Source organism: Carlito syrichta, unplaced genomic scaffold (genome assembly GCF_000164805.1).
Source record: "Carlito syrichta isolate Samal-C Ts95f unplaced genomic scaffold, Tarsius_syrichta-2.0.1 Scaffold309009, whole genome shotgun sequence".
NCBI lineage: Eukaryota > Metazoa > Chordata > Mammalia > Primates > Tarsiidae > Carlito > Carlito syrichta.
This window is the reverse complement of record NW_007253105.1, coordinates 283691-300300: the sequence shown is the minus strand read 5'-3', so window position 1 is coordinate 300300 and position 16610 is coordinate 283691. Positions and strand designations below refer to the sequence as shown.

Genomic DNA, 16610 nt, shown 5'->3' with positions numbered 1-16610 from the left:
GGGGGGGGGGGGGGGGGGGGAGAGAATGTAAAGATGCAGGTTTATCCAGGGTTTTGGAATCCCATCTTTTTAGCTGTTGGGATGGAAGGTAATGTTTGTCAGTGAGCTGGGAAACAGATTGGGGAATAGGTGACTTTGATTTTGACACCTGAGGGATTTTCAAGGTAGGTTCCAGGGGGCAGAGACTGTAGGGCATTGGAGCTCTAGCAAAAGAGGAATGAAGAAGAACCGAAGAACCCTCCCTCACAGGCCATTGCCGTCTTCAGGCCAGTAAAACCACAACCACCAGGTAGTGTAATAAATACACAGATGAAGACCTGTGAATAAGACACAGTGGTTGTATGCAGGTAAGTGCCAATGGATCTTCTTGGAGTGGGGGGGCTTATGGGAATACTTTGTGGAGGAGGTAATACTTGAGAGTTCTATGTGCAAGGACTGGAGATTGAGGATTAGAGAGTGAGAGAAGCTTTGTAGGTGAGAAGAAATGTCAGGACATTTCATTCAGGGAAACAGCATGCACAAAGCAAGAGTATAGCAAAACTGGGAGAAACAAGCCCAGAGAGGAAAAGTGGTACTAGAATCTCTGTCACCTGTTTCCTAGTCCAAGATTTTCTTATTTTCTGCCACTCTTCATGGACTGATAGAGTAAGAAGTTAGCATGATAGGCTTTGATGTCATAAGCCTGGGTTTGCATCTCAATTCTGCCCAAGACCTTGGCCAACACATACAACATTTTTGAACCTGAGTTTCCTCTTCTCAAAAAAGCAACAGAGCTACCCTACTGTGATCATTAGGAGGACTAAAATCAGAATATGGAAGCAGTTTAAATGGAAAATGACTAAATTCGCTGTGTGAGTATTGATCACAAAATTCCCATTATCGTATTGGTGATGAGTTTGGAGTTGGTTTGGTACAGTAGATGGTCATATGGAGAGGAATATTTCTGTAGATATTGTGTACTGTAATTCCTTAGGCATGTATAGGGTACAAATCCTATTCTCATCATTAACTCATTTAATCTTCAGACTAGTCCCATTAAATGGCTATATCTCAGAGATGAGAAAGCAAAAGCTAAAACTTGTTAATTTGCTTCTCCAAGGTTAACAGCAAAGAAACAGGACTGTAAAAACAGTATCCAGTTTTTCTGATTCCTGGTTCACAGCTACAAGGTGTCTGCAACCATTAGGCTGAGAAAGCAGACACAAGTCACAGAGAATCAATGAATAACCAGATATGCATATAAATCTCAGAGTAGATACTCATATTTCAAACTCAAGATATTCCAGATACACTCTTGGAATAATTACCATTTGGACAGGCAAGGCAGGCTGAATCAGGAGAAATTGGGTGGGGTAGGAGGGGAGGAGATAAGGAGTGGCTAAAGTCATGTATGGTATCAAATTTGAAAATGCTCCCTAAAAGTTGCCTAACTCTCATTTGAAAAGACATGATGGAGAGGTTTGTGTGGGATCCAGGCAATTCCTTGGGTACAGATCTGCCAAAGAATTCTGCTTGACTTGGCTCTAGTGTTTCCTTCCACAAAAGTTCATAGCTATACTTTAAGTCTTAGGGTACCAGACTTAGACTCCAGGATGTGTGCCCCAAGGCAAAAAAAATGAACTATATGGAACTTGCGGGTATTTGCATATAATTCCACATCCCACAAAAAAACATTAAAGTATAGAATTTCTCATACGGGGTGGCTAATGAACACCTTCAATCATTGAGATGTACTTGTAAAGTCACTAAGACTTGAGTTTTCTACCTTAATTTGTATTGAAGGCACACAGTTCCCTATGGTATTAAGCTGAGGGAACATAGAGGTAGACTTGCAACCCCTTGGTTGCTCATTTTTTGGGGGGTAGGTTGTTCAAGTATCCAAAGGGGAGGAAGAAAGGAATGAGGATGACCTAGGCTGCAGTGCTGAGTCAGAGATGAGAGTCTTTCTTTATGCCAGGACTCAACGTGGTGCTCATGAAAAAGAGGTATGATATACTGCATAATGGTACATGGCATCCATTCTAGCACATTTTGATGCCTAAATGTGATTAATGGATCCAGAAGAAAAAGACAGAACCATTATCTACTGATAGTATAAGGATGGGTATTTTACAGTGAATATGGGAGGGAGAACTGGTAATTGACTCTATTAGTGAGGGGTTCCAGGATCCCTTCTTATAATGCTCACATAATCCTGTGTATGTTTATGCAGTACTGATTCCATATGACTCCACATTCAAAGAAGCTCAATTCAAACAATCAAGGGTAATACAATAAGAATTTTAAAGTCAGGCACGGTGGCTCACAACTGTAATCCCAACACTTTGGGAGGTTTAGGCAAGAGGATTGCTTGAGCCCGGAAGTTCGAGACCAGCCTGGGCCACATAGAGAGACCTTGTCTCTACAGAAAAATAAATAAACAAAAATAAACAATAATTCTAACTTTAACTTTCATGTCTCACAAACTATAAAAGTATTCCATTTGAATTGTCCACCAATCTCTTATATCCCTTTCTGCCTTCCATTTCTCATTACTCCCCCATTACAAACAAACAGCAACAAGCAACAGCAACAAAACATCCCTCAGGCTGTTTTGTTCTCTCTCTCCATCCCCACCATTCTTTTTTTTCTCCAGCTGTCTAAATGTAAGTTAATGTATCTTCTTTCATTGTGCTCTTCCTTTTATCCTTTGTATCTTAAGTCCATTCTCTGCCTGTTAGTCCTGTGTCACAAAAGGAAACCCCAAAAGGAAGAGAAACATTTCTCTTTGAAGGGTAGCAAGCTCTAAGGCCAAGGATTGCAAGCCCTTCAGAGGGAGAACTGGTGGGACATCTTATGTTCACTGGAAACATCTGTGGCTATAACTTCAGGGAGACATGGAGTCAGTTGAATCAATTAGGAGCAGAATAAAACAGAATGCAAGCACATCAATGCCCATGAAGGTCAGGGAAAAGACCCAAGCAAGCTTAAGCCAGTGGAGGGGGTTTAGCAGGTATCTGGTCTCTGAGAACTCCTATATTCAGGAGCCATAGGTGATGATGGGGCACTAAAGAGATGCTGATACTAGGTTCCTGAGCTGCAGTGTTGCACCTATTTTTTAGAAGTTTCTTTTACCGTAATACCTCTTCCTTTTAGGTAGATGTAGACAGCATTCTGGCCAGCAGTAAGTTAGTAACAGCTTCAATCAATCAATGCAGTTTTTTCCTATTTATATTTAGGACTGGAGTCAAAAGGGATACACAGAGGTGAAGGAATTCACCACACATTTCACTGCCCTTTGGGGACACCTCTAGACACAGGAAGACATTGTAGATTATGGAAAGAATGCATGCCATGCTTAATTTATCTCTTCTTCCCCATTCTCTCCTCTCCTCTCCTCTCCTCTCCTCTCCTCTCCTCTTCCTTCCCCTCCCTTTCTCTCTCTTCCCCTGTCCTTTTTTCTCCCCTCCCCTCTTCCTTGCTTTCCTTTTCTTATCTCTCCTCTACCCTACACCCATCTCTAAATTGTTCCTATAAACTAGAACAGCAAAATGTCTTATTTTCTCTAAAAAATACTGTATATGTAAACATTGATCAGCATCACAGCCCCCCTCACTCCCCCCCCATACACCCACAGTCAGTGAGTTTTGCCTTTTGGGGAGAAATGTGATCATGTGACACCCATTGATTGAGTCTAATGGACAGTTTTAATAGGAATGAAAGATGATGATGATACTCAGAGGAGGTTAAAACTACACAAAGGACTCACTTTAGAGTTGATCTTACCCTAGAAACATAAAGTCCCTTCCTCCCTCCCAAAAAGTCACACATTTCAGAAATAGCTGTGGAGAAGGAAGTGAAATTTCTTCACAAGCTCACAGATGATGGTGACGTGGATTAAGCCAGGCTTTAGAAAGAGCAAAATTGAAAGAGCATATCTGACTTACAAATCAGTGGCAAAGAATGAGAACATTTCAGGCCTATCAAAGAGGTATTTAATTCCATTAAATTGGATACTTTTTCCAGGTAGACAATCCGCAAATTGCTTTTGCCTCTAATTCAACTGTAACTCTAAGAATCATGTCAATGATCTTATATGTGCAATGTACTTATGCCCCTAGATAAATCAAAATTCACATTTTACCTCATATAATAGCTGCTGACCAGTCACTGAGACATGCTTCACATTTTATCAGTTATGATGGTGATATGACAGTGCATGTTGTTCTTAACTCTCTGAGGACTCTTCACCCCCAATATTAACATAGTTCCTTTTCTTCTCTCTAGTCTCTCCAACCAGAAAATCGGTAGCTGGATGAGAACCTTAACTTTTAAGTTATTCTGCTGGGAGCCTGAGGCAAGGAGTAATCCTATTAGACAAAAGATGTCAAGAAAGTATGTCCTAAGAGTAAGGTGTCCCGACCAAAGGAAGGACTGAATGATTCAAAACAGAACCATGAGAAAGAGACAGAGGGACATTCTGGAGCCTACATGGCTAAGAGGCCGACTGCATGTGAAGTGGAAACCCCAGTGTTTCTGAGCACCAGTGGCTGGAAATGGAGACATTGCTTTTTAAAAAATTTTTGGCATTTATGTTCATATGGCTCCTAAGGTAGGAGCTAGAATTAGTCCTTGGGGCATTCTGTTCCTTTGTTTTGGTGAGGAACACATTTCATCAGCATGTTTTTACCCTATAGATGGAAGCCAGTCCCTGGTCCTTGTTCTTGGGGTTACCCTGAACTCTGTTCATAACCAAAGCCCCCAGAGCTTCAGGGTGAGGAGTTAGTTTGGCTAATAATGAAGAAGACTCTTCACTGGGGGCACGACATATAACAGCACTTATTATTATAATGTGGATAAATGCTTTGTTTTCTGTGGCAGACAGGGGAATGGGAAGGCAGAGACAAAGGTTGGGGCCCTGGCATTGAAATTGAAGAGACACAAAGGTAGGAAGTAGATGAGTAACATGGTGGTGAGCAGGAGCTAAAGACTCCATGTTTAGAAAAATAACAATATACACCAGGGGGAGTGATCACTGATATTCTCCCTTTGTATTTCTGTTCCCTTTCTATAATTTCCTTGCGTTATCCTCAAGGCTTGAGCATCTCTTAAACAAAAGATGTTAGTGCAGTAAATCTTAGGAGTAAAGGAGGAATCTGCACCCTTGCATTCATGAGCAACATAACTGGAGAAAGTATACTCAATATGAGAAAACCGTAGCTGGCCAGGGAGATATGCTGTTGAGAGGTGACAAGCAGCAATAACCCAGTTGGGAAGGTTTGTGGGACATGGAGTAGGAAGGAGCCTGGAGTGGTAGGTCCCTGGGGTTTCTCCCATCATTGTAGGCTTAATCTCTCAAGTAGAGGGTGGCTAGGCATGCTGTCATCTGACTGATGGAAATCAGAGGCAGATGGAAATGAGAGGCATGAAGCATTACTTTCTTGAAATTGTATTTTCAGGTTCATCTAGGTTCCTGGGCCTCCCCACTATCTTGATGACATGACCAATCACAATAAGGCAGTTAACTCCAAGACATGGAATCCCATGGCACATCAAGATAGTCTAGCCGCACAGAAAGCCACAGGCTCATAACAAACTGACCAGCCCAGGGCCACTTGCCAAACAGGCACATACACCTTTCAGATAGCAACACGATGAGCCTCAATTGACCCAAGCATTTCAGGACTTCAAACATCATATCAGAAGATTCCTGCTGGGCAGTGATTAGCAGAGAAGTGACATGGTCGTACAGCTGTGTTGGGATCACCTAGGGTCAGTAGCATCTTCACGACAGTGGCAGGGACTCACCTCCTTTTGATGGTGAGCATCACACCCAGAAGAATAATGATGAACATGAGCAGACCAGCGATCACACCAGCCATCTTCACGGTGTTGTCCACCTGTTTCTCTGGCTCCACAGTGTTAGAATTCTGGGTGGAAGCACCTTGCAGGACAAAAGGGAAGGAGAGAGATGCTGAAAGGCCCACACATGTAACTAGACAATAAGCAGAATGACAACAGCTTGATTTAATTGTGCTCTAACTATGTGCCAGGCACTGTGCTAAGAGCATTACACATATTGTCCTATTTAATACCTTTTGAAGATTAATCCCTTGTGAGGTTGGGATTATCATTAGATCCTATTATAGATGAAGAAACTGACGTGTAGAGAAATTGAGTTTCCCAAGGTTACATAACTGCTGTGTTGTAGCATCCTCTTCTTCCAGTGAGATCAAATGGATAATTTTATATCATAGTGCTTTGTTCCTAGGATGAAACCATGGAACTACAGTTCAGTTCTTGGGCTCATGGAATTATTTCTAACCCTACTTTATTCTTTCAGGTAAATGGTGGAAATAACCATTTCCTCTTAAGGCAACACCGGACTTTTAAATTTAAAAAGAAAATGTTTATGTTTTATTCCTTATAGGAAACAAATGTAGGATAAAAATCTAGTGTATTTAAGAGGATTTCCTTGGGTTCAAAAAACACTTATATCAGATTAATTCCATTTTGACACTTGATACTAATGTGACATGCTCTACCAGGTGCTAACTTGCTGACTCAATTCCTACTAAAGGAAGGCAGGGAAGTGGCCGCTTTATCCTCACTCTTGTGCTGGGTGATTTCATGGATCTTGCCTGTTCAATCCTCACAAGTATATCAAAGGTAGATATTGATGATCCCATTTTATAGATGAGAAAACCAAGGGAACTTGCTAAAAGGCACATAGCTAATAAAGGGAGGGCTAGGATTCCATAGGTCTCTGACTCCAAGTTTAGGCTTCAGTGGTCAGAAATCTTGAATTCAACTCCCAAGGTACCTAGTTTCTCAATCTCCCTCTCCCTAAAACAACCATTTTGCTTATGTCAAAGCAAAAGTAAGTATCCAAAGAGCACCAGAGTCCTGCCTCTTCACACCATGTACCATGGATCAGAGGCAATTTCTTATTTCAGATATTATAGAGTGTGGTCCAGGGGCTACCAGCGTCCTAATTGAATTTCTTCCTGCTTCCATTCATGTTCCCAATGGTGTCACATCTGTGTGAGGCAACTTAAAATCCAAAGCATCCTTTTCCTGACTCATTCCTACTTCTCCCCCACATCAGCATCAGCTCATCCTTCATTTACCAGTATACTTTCTCTGGGCCTTTGCTCCTGGGAGAATTTCTCTCCTTCTCTTCTCTAAATTCTGTTAACACTTTATGACACTTTGCACATACCTCACAATATCCTTCACCACAATGTACCAATATTATTAGTTATTTGTTTTCACATCTGTCTTCTCTAGTGGTCTGCAAGTTCCTCAGAGGCAGAATTATGCCTCATTTATCTTTGGTTTCCCATGTTAGCACAGAGTCTGACCAGTAATAGGGGTTCCCTAAACGTCTGTGGTTGCTCAACGCTTAGCTAAAGGGATGACGTTTCTGCCCACATACATTTGTTCTTGTGGAACCAAATTGAGTTTTCTCCTTTTTTTAGTTATGTGCTCACAGAACTCAGATGAGTCTTGAGTTTGAGGGATGCTACTACCCATAAGCTATGGTTCAGATTCCCCGAACTCACTGATGTTTAAGAACAGCCCCCTGGCATATTGAGGCACCCCTTTCTTTTTGCTTTAGAGTATTGACTGTTTTTGCTCTCGGAGTACTTCCTCCAAACTGTTGTAACTTAGACAAATTGGGTTTACTTAGCCATGTCTCCCTAGTGAGAATGTTACCTCTTCAGGAACAGGGAGTGAGTCCTAGTCATCTCTCTGATGCCAGAGTCTAGCACATGTCTCCTTCCTCATCAATGTTGCCTAATAGATGATTATGAAATGATATGAAGGTGAGTGAATCACAAGTTGCTTCATTGATTCATTCAATCGATTATTATTTTGCCATTGAGCACACATGTGCTGTGTGTCAAACCATGCTGTCTGTAGGGTTGGAGTTTCTTCTTTTGGAAGGACTTTCAGATGAGGGATTTTATTCATTTTTTTTGCAAGCCAAAAGTAAGGCCAACTCTTTAAATTTCAGGGTTGTCTGAGCAGCCTCTGCCCATCTACAGGCTAGAGAACTCCTGGGGGAGTTAGCCAACCACCTCTTTAGCAGGGCTGCTCTAGCCTTCCGGAGTCGGGGCTGGTTCTCAGTGGCTCTCATGTAGCCCCTGTTTCTCAGTTTGGAAACATGATTTCTGAGATAGGGATAATCTACAATATAGCAAGTATAAAGGAAGTAGAGCATCTCAGACCACAATTTCCTAAATATTGATAGAGTATTTTTATTTAGCTTTGAAGCATTCATTCATTGGCTAAATTTTACTTAGTGCCTGCTATGAGGTCCTATTCTAGAGACTAAAAAAGCATAGAGCCTCTGGAGAGAATCTTATTACTCTGGGAATACTGTTATTAGCTTAGTCTAATGAGACTCATACTCTATTCCTTCAGTAAGTAATAATAAGCACCCACTATGCACCAGGCATTTGCCAGGCAATTCCATGATCAGCAAGACAGGCACAGTTCCTACCCTCAAAGAGTCTATAATTAGTGGTGGTTGGGGCTAGGGGATACAATTAATATTAAGAGTCAGCAATAGTAAAACTTTCAACACTGTTAATCAACAAGGGTACCTGCACAATGAATATTTGTATACCTAACCCTGAACTGTACCCCACATTAAAAAAAAAAAAAAAGAGTTTGAACAGAGAGGCACATGGCACTTGGAAAGCACATAATAGGAAAATGAATCACTTTTGGAAGGAAGTGGTCAGTAGGGTGACCTCCAAGGGAAGATTGGCTGTAATTAGGCGAAAGGAATACGATAGGGATATATGGGAGTGGCAGAAGAAATAACCCTGGGTGAGGCTGTGCTATAGGACAAGCACTGTGGTGCATTCAGGAAATGAAAGACATATAGTATAAAGCAGGGTGAGAGGGCAAGGAGGGGAGGGTAAGAAAGAAGCTGGAGAGAGCAGCAGGAACCAATCCACACAGGACATTACCAGACACAAAGAGGGTTTTTGCTCTTTAGCCCAAGAGAGTAAGGGAGATATTTAAGTGTTACTCATGGAGCAATGATATAGTCAGATTTGTATTTCCAACAGATCTTTCAGCATTAATGCTGAACCAAAGTGGATTGGTGAGATGAGTTTTGAGACCACTGCAGGTATGCAGGTAGGAGATGATAGTGGCTTAGATGTAGGTGATGGCAGTGGAGACAGAGGGGTGAGATATAAGAGATAATTCCTTGAAATAGATATAGATAAAATCTGTTGATGGATTGGATATGAAGAATAAAGGGAGAAAAACGGTCTAGGTTGACTACAAGTGTTTGATTTGTATGACACAGTGAATGATAGTGATGTTTTATGGGTTCCAGAAACAATGGAAAATGAATAGTTTTAGGGGGGAAATGAATTTGGGATGATTTGAACTTAAGACATACTCCAGAAAAGTAGGAAGTTAAAAATGCAGATCTGGAGTGCTAAATAAAGGTCTGAGCTGGAGGTAAAAATGTGTGAGTCATATGCACATTGATGGTATTTGAAGCATGGGAGTCTTTGGAAGAAATTACTCAGGGAGAGAATAAAGAGTGAATGGAGAAGCAAACCTAGAAGAGAGACTTGAAGGACTGCAGTATTCAGTGAGTGGGTAGAGAGAGAGAAACCTGCATGGGAAAGAGGAACAGCCAGACAGGTAGGAAGTAAACCCAGGGGAGTGTTGCATCCTAGATCCAAGAAAAGACAATGTTTCAAGAAGGAGAAAGTATGCTTGGCGTGGTGGCTCAAGCCTGTAAACCCAGCACTTTGGGAGGCCGAGGCGAGAGGATTGCCTGAGTCCAGGGGTTCGAGACCAACCTGGGCAACTTGATGAGACCTCATCTCTAAAAAAAGAAAAAAAAAAAAAGAGAAAGCGATCAACTATGTTCCCAGAGTAGAATCATGCTCCATACAAAAAGGAAAGTGAAGATCTTAGATGAGTATTAGAAAACTTTTCCTCCAAAAATTCAAGATATTTCTAAATAGAAAATAGAAACAACTTCAGAAGTGACCATAAACCAACAATAGAACCTACTTCAGGACCACAAAGGAGCATCCAGAGACTTTAGAGAGGCTGTCTCAAAGGCCAGAGCCAAGTGGTTTAGACAGATTCAATGAGTTCAGTCAACAGGCATCAGAGATGACATCACAGACTCCACACAGTTAGGTTTTTGAAGAAGCCATGCTTGGCTAGTTCAATCAGACTTTAGATACAGGAATGCGAACATGTTCTGGGGCATGGAAAATCCAACTTTCACTTCAGCACTCTTTAAGGGAACTTGCTCTAGTTACTATGAATTTATGCCTCTGTTCATAACAGAAGAGTGAAGACAGGGTTCAAAGGTGATGCAGAGATAGAGAAAATGGCTTTGAGAACAAAGGCCAGACAGCATCCACGTGTGGCTCCTATATCTGAGAGGAATGGAGACAGGATAGGACAGTACTGCTCTGGTGGCAGTCAGGAGTGTGTTCATAGTTGTAAAAGTGCTCCATGTAGCAAAATGTGAGCCGGTGATACAGAGTCATAAGGCCTTGGTGACTGAAGGCCTCCTGGTAAGTGATGGGCTTTCCACAGATGCCAGCACTAGGTCCACATAGAAGGCTGTCTGCCTGACTTAATGACCCAAAAACCCAAGAGGGCTTTTCAGAGGGGTGGAACTGCAAACTCTTCAGTGGATGGCAGGTGGATTACTTTTACCCAAACCCATCTTTTCCAGAAGTCAGAATTAGTATCCATCCCCATCCCCAAAAGGCTATCTCTGACTCTCAGTAACTTCTGTCTGTTAAGCAGGGGCTGGGAACTTGAGGACTGGGAGAAGGAGAAAGGATTTGGATACATTCTCCACATCTTTGCTCTCCACGGGCCACAAGTAAATCAGAATTGGCAGCTAGGAGGCATCAGGTGATAAAGTTATCCAATTGGAGAAGTATTAAGGTTCTACTTCAGTCCTCTGTGTGATGTGATCATCAAAAACAATCTTGTGAACTCAGCTTGCACTGACGGAAGACTATCTCCAACAAGAAACTGCAAGCCTAACCTAATACCCCAGCCAGCTGTGCCTTCTGAGTTCTGAGCACTCCCAAGGGCTGAACCATTCCTCTCAAAGCAGCTGCTTCCCCTGAAGACATGATGGTTTAGAATCTAATAGCCTCCTAGTTTCAGCTCAGAGTCCTCATCTGGCTCTTAAGTTTTTAAACCAGGGCGTGGCTCTCGGTTTCTTAAAGTCTACTTCCCTCTCTTGGCATTAGCTCTATACATAGAGTCCGGTTGTCATGTTTTGTCTCTCTACTGCCTCCTCTCACACCACTAGGCAATCATCCCTGTTGATTTTCTCCAAAGATTCCTGAGACCCAACAAGGGCAATGCTGCTCTGCTCTACTCTGCACTGGTCAGACCTCTCTGGTGAGTCCTGTCCAGTTATGGATCCAATCTTGCAACAGAGATCTCCAGGGTTAGATAGACTAATAGACATGCTTCTCAAAAGGTGTTTCAATGACCAGAATATCAGCATCACCTGGGAGTTTATTAAAAATGTGGAATTTTTGAGCCCCACCCCAGACCTACTGAATCAGCAGCTGCATTTTAACATGAACGCTATGTGACTCAGGTGCACAATGAAATCTAGAGATCATTGACTTTGAAGGTGCATCAGTCAGAACCAGGATTTTTCATCCTACAGAAGGAAAGATTCATATGAGACCTAATTCTTGCCTTCAGATAGCTAAAAGGTCATTATGGAAGATAGATTTGGTTCCTTTAATTTCAAAGGTTAGAGTTAATATCAACGGGTAGATGTAACAGAGGATAGATTAGGGAACAACACAAGAGAAGTTTTAATGTGGAAGAGTTAATCAGCTGAGGCTGAAGCCCAGCCCCTTTCAAAGCAGCATCATAATATAGAGAGAGGATGGAAATAGTTGTTCCCAAGGTGTGTCAGAGTGAGCTCTCCTTTTTTAACTGCTCTCTCTGTCTCTACCTGTTCTTACCTCCTTGGCTTCCTGGATATTTAAACAAACACTGAACACCTCATATTTGTGGGATGCTGACCTTTCATCTCTGCCTGTTGACATTACCTCCCATTTCAACTTGGCATTCCTTAATTCCCATGATACCCATGTTCTTGATACCCATGTTCTTGGCTAGATAAATTCTCCCTGTCATATGTAGAGTCATGGGGCTCCAATGCAGCCTATCCTCCCCCATCCTGACCCTTCTCAAATGACCCACAGAGGCAGGGGAATGTATCATCAACAGTGAAAGGAGCTGGCTGGAACCTAGTGTGCTCTCCATTGAGCAGAAGGAACACTGAGACAACTTCTAATGCCTATTTTCATGCTGAGAGGCTATAGTTTTATAAGACTGATCAAAAGCAATGGGTTTCAAATCAGAAATATGTAAGCTTGCACCTAGATGTCATCACTAACTGGTTGAGTGCTCTTGATCAAATCTGTTAACCACAATGGGATTTAATAACTTCTTTCATTAAATAGTGAGAAGATGCTAAGTTCACACAAAGATCTTCTAAGGTTCAAATGGAATAATTAAGGTAAAAATGCTTGATAAACTCTGAGAAAACTGTTCACATATGGGACATAATGATCACATGACTTTGGAACTAGTTCCCAGGATGGTAGCAGGGTTTTTTGTGTCTGTGAACTGTGGGTGCCAGAGGCTGGGGCAAGGCCTCCTTGCAACCTGCTGCCTGAATTCATCCAATCCTTAGGATGAAGGCAGGCATAGTCCCCAGAGCAAGCCACTTAACTTCCCACATATAGGCAAGGCTTGTATCAGGCTTACATCTGGATGACTTAATGGCAGCAATAACATAATTTGGCAACAAGGGATTAATGATTCATTCTCAATGTGCTCTCACTGGCGACAGGCCCAATTCTATAGCTTGACTTCAGAGAATTTTCCCTGTAAAGATATGGAACAAAAATAGAAGTCACAGATAAAGAACATCTAATTGCAATTGATAAAACCAAGTAAATCCCAGTGGATGCATAACCCATGCTGGTGATCATTGCTGATGGTAAGGAAAAGAAGCTGGCTCTCAGGGACACAATTCCTAAAAACTGCACTCTCTAAAACACACAGTCGCTTCTCAACTATCCAAGGGCATATTATCCCCAGTGTGAATTATCAGAGGCAAATCTCACAGTGCTGGCAGTTTACCCCCATCTACTTAATGACTTCTTTTGTCCAACAGTTTCCTCTGTCTTTACTTTGGCTTTGCATGTATTTGGCACCCAGTAGAGAAAACCTTTGAAACCCTGAATCTAAGCTGGTACTTCTATGCCAATGAAGGTTTTAAGCATTGCTGGCATCTCTGATTGTAGGAATTTTGCCAAGATGAGATAACAGATAAAATATGAGGAAGCTGAGCAACTTTCTGGTTCTCCTAAAGTCAGGTACACACCATATACCTTCTTGATTTTGCTGGAAGCAAATTCTCAAAATGGTAGGCTATTTTAAAGATGGAATTAAAGTCCAAGATAGAAAAGAAGTTGATAGGAGAACATCTGGATACTTCATTAGATTCAAGCCTCTAGACTTTATATATTGCATCCCAAGGCATTGAGAGTATTTGTAATTGTGATCATGAACAACTTTGGCAGTCTTTGAGGACTGAAACTGTGATGAACAGAAGGGGGTGTAAAAAGCCTGGGGAGAAACAAATGCTGTTGCTGACTGTTTTGTTTTTTTTTTAATGAGAAAAATGTGTATTTCAGATATTTTACACTAGTAAGTGTGATGTTGATACAGGAAAAAAATATATAGACTGGAAAACGAAGTCAGATTCCCCCCGCCCCCTTACCACTTAAAAAAGGAAGGAATAGTCACTAGAAAGCAGCACAGGCTCCACATCAGTCAACATCCAATCAGGAAAAGGAAAACCACTACAGGCATTTAAAATGGAGCCAATTTACTAGAGAGTTGTTACACCGGGAGCAGAAAATGGTGGTGAGGCAATCCAAAGTGTAGCAATATCAGGAAGCCACTACCCAGCCCAGACTGGGGAAACAAACATGGGCAGTGGGTTATCAGAGCCCAGAAGTCAGCATCACCCAACAAAAGTAGGACTTCAATAGACCTGCCAGGGGACTTGGAGCTACGGGGTAGACACAGTCACTGACAAAGAAGGTGACTGTGCTCAAGCCAAGAAGAAGGCTCTTTTCTTTATTTTGCTTTACCAACTCTCATGCGAGTCTCCCATTGGACAAAAGCAGAAGACAACTGGCAAGGGGGTCCAGGACACATAGCCTTCAGGGGTCACCTGCATGTCCCAGCAGTGAAAATGGATGCGACACCAGATGAGCCAAGAGCCAGCATGGGCTTCCTATGAACAAGTGATGCTAGGCTCACCTCTTTACCACTTTTGAAAAGTGTCTGGGCTTGTAAATCAGGAAAACGTCCAGTACTGCATCTTCATGTTAGCAAAGTCAGGCCAAGATGGAGACATTTTGGCTGGTTTTTAGGATAGCTGTGTGTTAAACTGGGTTTTTCCAGAATATGGAAACAGAAGGCTCAGGATATCTTACCACATGCGAAACACTAGTAAAAGTAACAATAATGAGTTAATTAATATTAAGGCTTTTATTATAATCCAGCCTGACAATTTAAACCCTTCATATATATTATCTCTGTGAATTCTCAGCAAACCTATCATTACACCCATTTCCAAGATGGGAAAACTGAGCCTCAAAGGGACTAAGTAACAGTAGCAAGTGGGAGAACTGCGATACAGACCCTGGAAGTCTGGCACAGAATTTATTCTCTTTAAACTGTTATACTACTCTGCCAGCTTTTTAGTAAGTTGGGGGAGAAATTACTCAACTTAGAAATCTGGTTTTCTTTCCTCAAATATCTGCAAGAAGAAAGCAGATTCATATTTAGGAGATTTGGAATCTTATCTTGACTAGCCAGAATAAAACCTCTTTGTATTTATGCCTGTCCCTGCTGAGTTTGCCACCTGCTGTATCATGCAGTCCCATTTCATCTGCCTTTATTGAAGATTATCTCCCCTCATGCCCTCACACACACATATCATATTCTAATATCTAAGGAATTGATGAACATGTCGTGTGAATCTTGTTATATGGGCCAAATTATACAGACTTTGCTCAAATGGTATTTAAACTTGACCTTTTTAACTTAAGTTCTTTCATCCTTTTCACTTTCCTTGTATGTATATCAACCACTATCTCCAAGCCCTTAATATATCCAGTTTAGTTTTATTAATCTCAGGACCTTCTCTATAATACCTTTCTTGATATTTAGCAACCAAAGCATCTCATAATTCCATAAGGAGACAAGTCTTGCTCAAATTTAGGTGACTGTTTTCTGCTTTGTCTCCAATACTCTTTCTTTTTATATCACTGTGACTAATTTTTTAAATTGCCGACTTTAAATTCCCCCATCCATGCATCAGAACAGTGCCTCCCTCCCCAGATCTGGTTGATAATGGAGCACTTGAGAAGGATTATTCCATCATTCTTCTAAGTGACATCACCTAGGATGTTTCTCAAGTAATAAATAAATTGCCTCAATTCATCATATGACAGTAATTGCTTTTAGTCAAGATTTAACTCAGAGTCAATGTTAAGTAGCTGGAAAACACTACAGAGACACAAGTTTTTCTAAGACAGCTCTACTCTTGCTGTGGGAAACCATTTAATAAGTCCTGAGTTAAGTATAAAGAAGACACACATTTCTATTATCACAGACTCCCTCAATATCACCTGGCCGGTCCTAAGAGGTTAGAATTTACTTCATCATAGCCGATACAACTACAACTGCTAAATATTGCTGACAGAAGTCACCCTCGTTTTCAGCCTCGAATGGAGGTTAGGACCCTGTGAGATGGGAATAGCTTTAATTGATTGTTTGAAAGCTCTCAGGCCACTCAAATAAATTGTTCCTCAAGTGCTGATTCTGCTTGGTTCCACGAATCTCCCAAATCTATGTTTCCAGGTAGAACTTGTTTCACACTGTAAATGCTCTGTGTAGGTCAAATTCTAATTCAGTTGTGTTACACACATCAGAAAAGATGACTGAATGAGGCTCATGTGGAGAATCTCTTCGGGGTGCAAGAAAATGCCTTTATTGTAAAATGTCTTTTCATCTATTCAAACATAGCATAACAGACTTCTTTAAGAGCAGTCACGTCCAGCTGGTGCCAGACACAGTCACTGTTGACACACCTCCTTATAAGGGAATACCCTTTTAAGGGTTTCACCACTGGTGGGTTGGAAATGCACTGATATCTCCAATGACCTCAACTACTTTCTCTTGTGGCCAGGAAAGGTCCACCGTGTGAGTGCTGCCAGGATTCAGCTGGGGTTAGAGACAGGATTCACTCTGTGCCTGGATTAGGCCCTGAAGTTATGACTAGTGTTGGGTCTAAGGTTGTCTAAGAAACCAAGCATAGGACACATTTTGCAGACTGGGTGAGGCATCAGGCCACAGTCAATGTTAATGACCAGGATGTGGCTAAGGTGGGGTCAAAGTTAAAGCAGGGATCAAGAGTCAGCCTATGGTTTGGGTTTAGGAGTGTTCTGGCGTCAGTTTGTGTTCATGGTGGGGGGGGGGGGGCAAACTTTGCCCCA

At 41.7% G+C, this 16610-nt stretch overlaps 1 protein-coding gene across 5 annotated transcripts in view; it reads right to left on the bottom strand.

Moving 5' to 3' along the window:
• The window catches only part of LOC103268987 (receptor-type tyrosine-protein phosphatase T), a 197405-nt gene that overhangs the window by 161294 nt on the left and 19501 nt on the right, over positions 1-16610 (bottom strand). For all 5 annotated transcript variants that reach the window (XM_008066570.2, XM_008066573.2, XM_021716841.1 and 2 more), the window contains exon 2: positions 5788-5923. In XM_008066570.2, the coding sequence (XP_008064761.1) occupies positions 5788-5861 (74 nt within the window). In that variant the 5' untranslated portion in view covers positions 5862-5923. The remainder of the gene's footprint in view (positions 1-5787; positions 5924-16610) is intronic.